This window comes from Panthera onca, chromosome F1 (genome assembly GCF_046562875.1).
Source record: "Panthera onca isolate mPanOnc1 chromosome F1, mPanOnc1 haplotype 2, whole genome shotgun sequence".
In the NCBI taxonomy this organism is placed as follows: Eukaryota; Metazoa; Chordata; class Mammalia; order Carnivora; family Felidae; genus Panthera; species Panthera onca.
Genome location: NC_138355.1, coordinates 67,159,460 through 67,166,526, shown reverse-complemented (window position 1 = coordinate 67,166,526; position 7,067 = coordinate 67,159,460). Strand labels below are relative to the sequence as shown.

Here is a 7,067-nt window from a genome sequence, read left to right as displayed (position 1 = left end):
GAGGGCCACAAAAGTTTGTCCAGAACAGGGAAGGACCTATGAGTCTATGGGGGCCCAGATCCTCAAGGCCACTTCTGCTTTCTCTGTTCCAGACCAAAATCAGGCCGCCGTCAGTCTGAGGGGTGGGGGAGGGGGATGGTCAAAACCAGTGAACAGTCGATACTGTAGGCAGAGCCCCGGTCCGGGTGCTGTTTAGGGGACGGAGGGAAAAGTGGCTGCAGTCCTCGAAACTGACCTAAGTAGCCGGCTCTGGAAGCCTTCGTGGGCGGGGCGTGACGGGCAGTGGGGAGGGACGTCTGTGTGCTGCAGGTGCAGCGGCCGTTGGGTGCTGGGCATTCCTCCCCGGGGTCCCCGGGAATGGGACAGGAGAAGACACCAGCACTGACAGCCCATGCCAGGATGCGGGAACGGGAGTCGGAAGTCCGTGCCTGCCACCTTCAGCTCCGCGGGCGTGGTGACAGTGACGGTGACCTTAGCGGGAGTATTACCCCGCAGCTCACTCCGTGCCCTGACCGTGTCAGACCTTTGTTTCCACGGTCTCGTGTAACCCTCCCTCCGGGCCTTCCCTCTTGATAGTCCCGCTGCCGGGAACACGCTTCCCGTCATTCACATGCCTGGCTTCCTCGCCTCGTTCAGACGGCTCCCCAAACATTCCCTCCTCGGAAAGGCCCGCACGGAGCACCCCAATAAAATTACGCTCCCGGGACCCCTTTCCCCATTCTCTTTGCTTTATTCATACATGCTTGCTACCTCAAGTTTAGGGAGACGATATATAGAAATGTATGCCCACAATTCAAACATACGTAAGATTTGGTTTGCTCGACCGACTCCGGCATGCACTCGGGGATATTTTCTCTTCTGTCCACCACCTTTTTCTTTAGCACCTAAAACCATGCCTGAAACATATTGGGCAATGAAAACAGATTGGCCGGGTGACTGAAAGAACCCTCAGGATCCAGGGAGATGCACGCTGCTGTGATCTTTAATTTACAGAGGAGAAAATTAGAAGGGTTGGAAAGGTCAGATTACGTCTTCAGAGTCTCCAGGATGGTGCGTATCCGAATCAGGATCTGACTCTCCACCAGCGTGGCCCCCAGGGCCGGCCCTCTGAGCCGCCACACCACACTCTCTCTAGCCCAGAGGGCGCCTGGCCAGCCCGGTGGTTTAGGGAACCGTGGAGGCTTCGGAGGGAGTCAGGGATTCGCGAGACACGAACGTTGGTGCGGTAGGGGCTGGGCAGACACAGGTGACTAGAGAGAGCCAGGCAAAGGGAGAGGACTCGGTCTTAAAGATGCTGGAGGGGGTTAAGAAGAAAGATACCGAGACTGAACAATCCACTAGAGGATTTTGTCCAAGGTGAGAGAATCTTAGCCCTGGAGGTAGTTGGGGCTGGAGGTTAAAGCCAACCTCCGATCCAGGCAGAAATGCTTTCCGCGGCATTTCCTTTTTATCCACAGAATAGGAAATGTGATGACTCACCCAGCAGAGACAGACGACAAGCTAAATATTCATCATGCTAAGAAGGCAGCAAAAAGATAGGAAAAACTGAGTAGATCGATATCAAAGGAAGACATCTGACACAAAATGAGTCTTTCAAAAACATCCTCAACTCCAGTGTGAATTCAGTGGAGAATTGTTTTCCAAATTCCTTCAAAGAGCATCTTTAGATTACTTCCACTGTACTAGAATATGGGGGGGGGGGGGGGGGAATGGGCATTGTCCAGCCTATTTTGTGAGACAAACACAGTTTTGACAGAATTTAATAAAACATATCTTTGATGACTCCCAGCAAATCACAGAATGCAACTGCACCACATTATATGTCAAACCAAGAACTAACATGCCCTAGACAAAATGATTAGATCATCAGCTCAAAAAATGTTGAGGGGGCGCCTGGGTGGCTCAGTCGGTTAAGCGTCCAACTTGGGCTCGGGTCATAATCTCGCGGTTCGTGAGTTCGAGCCCCGCGTCGGGCTCTATGCTTAGAGCCCGGACCCCGCTTCCGATTCTCTGTCTCCCTCTCTCTCCTCCCCTAACCCACTCGCATTCTGTCTCTGTCTCTCTCAAAAATAAATAAACATTTAAAAAAAATGTTGAGAAAGTTATCAGTAAGATTCAGCATCTATTCTGGATTAAAGTGTTGGAAGGAAAAGCATATAGGATGACTAATCATGCTCCGAGAAGACAGGAAGTGATGTAGTAAAAGTCTGGAAAACTATAATCGTAGCAACTATAACAAAAGCAATAGCAACATTTGAAATCCTGAATTAGGAGTTTATATTTAAGTGGTCTAAATATAGACACCAACCAGAAGAAATAAAAACTTATTTCAACACAAAACAACAGGAGCAAAAAAAATCACAAAAATCCTAGAAGCAATGAGTTCAAACTTACAGGGTACGAGATACCAATTTTTTTAAAAACTCCCGTGTATCCCTAAAATTAGTGAGATAGAAACTATAGTACAAACAGCTTCCGTACGCAAAAGAATCAAAACCAATTACACTCGAGATCCCATGTGTGTGGGGCGCCTGGGTGGCTCATTTGGTTAAAAGTCTTCACCTTGGGCTCAGGTCATGATCTCGCGGTCCGTGGGTTCGAGCCCCGCGTCGGGCTCTGTGCTGACAGCTCAGAGCCCGGACCCTTTTTCGGATTCTGTGTGTGTGTGTCTCTCTCTCTGCCCCTCCCCTGATCGCGCTCAGTCTCTCCCTGTCTCTCAAAAATAAATAAATGTTAAAAAAAAAGGTTCCACATGTGTGACATATGGCACTTATTAAAGAAACTTTAAAAGCCCAATAAGAGTAACAAAGGCATGAACACAGGGCTTGCTAAGCATCGCTGCTGTCTGGGAGCCAGAATGCAGGAAAGAGAAACAGAAGTTGCTACAAAGACTCAATCCAATATCAAAATCCTGTCCGTATTTTTACAAAACACGGCATGTTGGTGGTGACATTCGGCTGCAAACGTGGTCAGGCAAGAACGTCAGAGTTTTTTATAAGTAATTATGAAGCCAAGAAGCTGACAGCCGCGGTGACCCTAGCAGACCAAAGTGACCACTATCAAAACCTTGTCACATCGAGCTCAAACCTGAAAGTTCATCATTCGTTCGACATATTTTGGGAACTGTTTGTGGACCAGCCTCTCTGCGCTATTCTGGGAACTGGGTATACAGCCAGGAAGCAGGCAGGAAAGGTCCCCCCGGTCACGGTCACGGTCACGGTCAGGGAGAAACAGACAATTAACAAGTCAACGCATAAGTGGGCAGGATGATTTCAGAGGGTGGAAAGGGCGGTGCAGACCACAGGGACGGACTGTGGGCTGCACGTGTGGTGGCCAGCTATTTTGGGTCTGACAACCAGAAGGCCTCTCTAAAGAGGTAGACTTTTGAGCCAAGATCTGTGGAACAGAATGGGGTTTCCAAAAATAATTTCGATTGATTACATGTCAATCGAGTTGCTTTGGGGGGCACCCTCCCACGTGCAAGGCTGGGCTGAGGGCGGTGCCCACATGGATGGCGCACAGGTGCACTTGGCAATTTTAACTTCAATTCGATCCTTGCTGTCAAGGGTCTTACGAGCTACATTACACACGAAGACCGGGCAAGACTGTTTGTAACGGGTATTCCAAAGGGCTCCTGCAAATCCATAAGAAAAAGGAGACAGTGGGAAAGCGGGGGATGTCAAGAACAATTCACAAAAAGAAACATGAAATCCAGGGGCGCCTGGGTGGCTCAGTGGGTTGGGCGTCTGACTTCGGCCCAGGTCGTGATCTCACGGTTCATGAGTTCGAGCCCCACGTCAGGCTCTGTGCTGACAGCTTGGAGCCTGGAGCCTGCTTCGGATCCTGTGTCTCCCTCTCTCTCTGCCCCTCCCCAGCTCATGCTCACACTCTGTCTCTGTCAAAAATAAACCTAAAAAAAACAAATGAAAAAAAAGAGTAGGATTATTAAAAAAAAAAAAAAAAACAAAGAAACATGAAATCCGGAAAGCCAATTACCTCATGAAAAAATGCTCATAATAACGCAATGCAAATTAAACTACAAGATACCAAATTTCACCAATTATAATGGTGACAGAAGAGGATCAAAGTCACCCAGTATAATCCCACACCTGCCCGTCATTGCTGGGACATAGAGAGAGGAAGAGCCCTTTTCAAGAGGAATCTGGCAGATTCTGCTAAGATTTTAGATGAGAGGATCCAATCCTATGACTCAGCAACAAACTTCGATGCTACAGAAATTGAAACTTGGGGGCCTAAAGGTAACTATATATAAGGATACCACTGCAGCCATGTTTCCAGTGATGAGAAAGAAAAGGAAATTATCCTATACACGCACGAGTAGCGGGAGCGATCGGATAGACCGCGGTCAATACGGAACATGGAATGCACCACCACCATTAAAGACCGAGTTCAACTGCACAACAGATTGGCAACCACAGGGGACTTGAAGGACTCTATAAAAATTAAGAATACATTTCCTTCGAGATTCTATTTGTATAAACAGAAAAAAAGCCTGGAAGGATTGCACACACTGTCAACAGCAGTAACACCACCAGTGGGGGATCTAAGTTTGGAGGCAGGACAAGGGGCGGACCTGTAGTTTTTATTTGGCACCTTTTTTTTTTTTTTTTTTTTTTTTTTTACTTTTTGAATGTTTATTTTTGAGAGAGACAGAGTACGAGTAGGGAGAGGGCAGAGAGAGAGGGAGACACAGGATCTAAAGCAGGCTCCAGGCTCCGAGCTGTCAGCACAGAGCCCGACGCGGGGCTCGAACCCACAAGCCGGGAGATCGTGACCTGGGCCAAAGTTGGGAGTCTCCACCGACGGAGCCACCCAGGCGCCCCTATTTGTGCATTTTTAATTAAGCCGCAAATAAAACGAACAGTAGTTCACTCAAGCTATTTCTTGAGCACATACTACATGTCAGACAGAGTGCTCTACACAGAGCACCTCACTTGAATCCTTACTTTTGCCGCCTTAGTTAGATGATATCCCCCTTATGGACGAGGAAAGAGAGGCACAGAGGGGTTAGGTAACTTACCCAAAGCCACACAGCTGGTAAGCAGAGGAGCCAGAGTTCCACCCCAGGACAGATTCAAAGGCCCAAGATCTGACCTCTTCTGCTATGACTTCCTAAAACTAAAAGCTCAAGGTCAAGGGTGGTGGAGAAGGGGGTCTCAGGAAGCGCATGCTCACACACAGTGCCTGCTTTGTTTTTCTGTCAGCTGCCGAGGGCCCCTGGGAGCCCCGGAAGCCCGAGGGACCCAGCGGGGGCCCCGGGCCCAGTCTTGCCCTCACACTGAAACTCTCACTGTGGCGGAAACTCGGAACCTGCTCCCGTCACCCTCGAGCCCGGAGACAGGACTTCTGGGATCTGGGACGGAACTGCGGTGAGGCCTTTGTGACCACAGAGCCGGGCGTTGCCGTGGCGCCCACAGGGCCTGGGCGGTGGGGGGGGGGGCCCCTCCTCACCCTGACCCACCTGCTCGGCGCCCTCAGCACCTGCACCTCCTCACTGAGGCACGGGGCTGCCCTCACCCTTGTCCCCGGCCCTGCTGACCCGCCTGGCCTGTCACCTGCTCAGCCGCTCCCTCCCCGGTGCCCCCGCCTCTGGCCTCTGCTCTCTTCTGGCGGGTTTCCACCTCGTCCTCTCTCCTCACTCCCCTGGCCCTTCCCGTCCTTGCCTCCTGACCCCTCTGTGCCCCTCTTCTCTCCGCGCCCCTCAATTTCTTCTCCTCCTTTTGCCTCCCTTCCCACCAGTTGAGCTGGGTCAACCGTATCCAGGGAGGACTATGGGGCGCCAGAGAAAAAGGGGGACCGTGATCCCTCACGAGCAGATCCTAAGGCCAAGACATAAAAGGAGGCCTAAATCGGGGAAGAGAAGAAAAATGAAGAGGAAAACAATGAAGGCAGACATGGAGGAGCTGAAGAAGGAAGTGGTCATGGTGACAGCCCCCAGCCCTCCCGCAGCCCCCGCCCTCAGCCCCCAGATCTCAGCCCCCATATCTCAGTCCCCAGGCCCCCAGCCCTCAGCCCCCAGCCCTCAGATCTCAGCCCTCAACCCCCAGCCCCATAGTCCTCAGCCCTCAGCCCCCAGGTCCCAGGGGGATCTCAGCCCCAGCCCTCCCGCAGCCCCCGCCCTCAGTCCCCAGCCCCATAGTCCTCAGCCCTCAGCCCCCCGGTACCAGATCTCAGCCCCCTGCCCTCAGCCCCCATATCTCAGCCCCCAGGCCCCCAGCCCTCAGCCCCCAGGCCTCAGATCTCAGCCCTCAGCCCCCAGCCCTCAGCCCCCAAGCCCCAGCCCCATAGTCCTCAGCCCTCGGCCCCCAGGTCCCAGGGGGATCTCAGCTCCCAGCCCTCAGCCCCCAAGCCCCAGCCCCATAGTCCTCAGCCCTCAGCCCCCAGGTCCCAGGGCGATCTCAGCCCCAGCCCTCCCGCAGCCCCCGCCCTCAGTCCCCAGCCCCATAGTCCTCAGCCCTCAGCCCCCCGGTACCAGATCTCAGCCCCCTGCCCTCAGCCCCCAGATCTCAGCGCCCAGATCTCAGCCCCCATATCTCAGCCCCCAGGCCCCCAGCCCTCAGCCCCCAGGCCTCAGATCTCAGCCCTCAGCCCCCAGCCCTCAGCCCCCAAGCCCCAGCCCCATAGTCCTCAGCCCTCGGCCCCCAGGTCCCAGGGGGATCTCAGCTCCCAGCCCTCAGCCCCCAAGCCCCAGCCCCATAGTCCTCAGCCCTCAGCCCCCAGGTCCCAGGGGGATCTCAGCTCCCAGCCCTCAGCCCCCAGATCTCAGCCCCCAGATCTCAGCTCCCAGCCCCCCAGCCCTCACCCCCCAGCCCTCAGATCTCAGCCTTCAGCCCCCAAGCCCCAGCCCCATAGTCCTCAGCACTTAGCCCCCAGATCTCAGCCCTCAGATCTCAGCCCCCAGCCCCCCAGCCCTCAGCCCCCAGCCCCCAGATCTCAGCCCTCAGCCCCCAGATCTCAGTCCCCAGCCCCCCAGATCTCAGCCCCCAGCCCCACAGCTCTCAGCCCTCAGCCCCCAAGCCCCAGCCCCACAGCCCCCCAGCTCCCAT

The 7,067-nt window shown here is 53.6% G+C and overlaps 1 protein-coding gene across 3 annotated transcripts in view; it reads left to right on the top strand.

The window, feature by feature from the left end:
• The first annotated feature begins 5,474 nt into the window (after window positions 1-5,474).
• Window positions 5,475-7,067, top strand: part of ATP1A4 (ATPase Na+/K+ transporting subunit alpha 4) — a 28,213-nt gene continuing 26,620 nt past the window's right edge. For 2 of the 3 annotated variants that reach the window (XM_078440814.2, XM_078440815.2), the window contains exon 1: window positions 5,475-5,945. In XM_078440814.2, the coding sequence (XP_078296940.2) occupies window positions 5,793-5,945 (153 nt within the window). In that variant the 5' untranslated portion in view covers window positions 5,475-5,792. The remainder of the gene's footprint in view (window positions 5,946-7,067) is intronic. The other variant, XM_078440816.2, reaches the window with a different exon arrangement.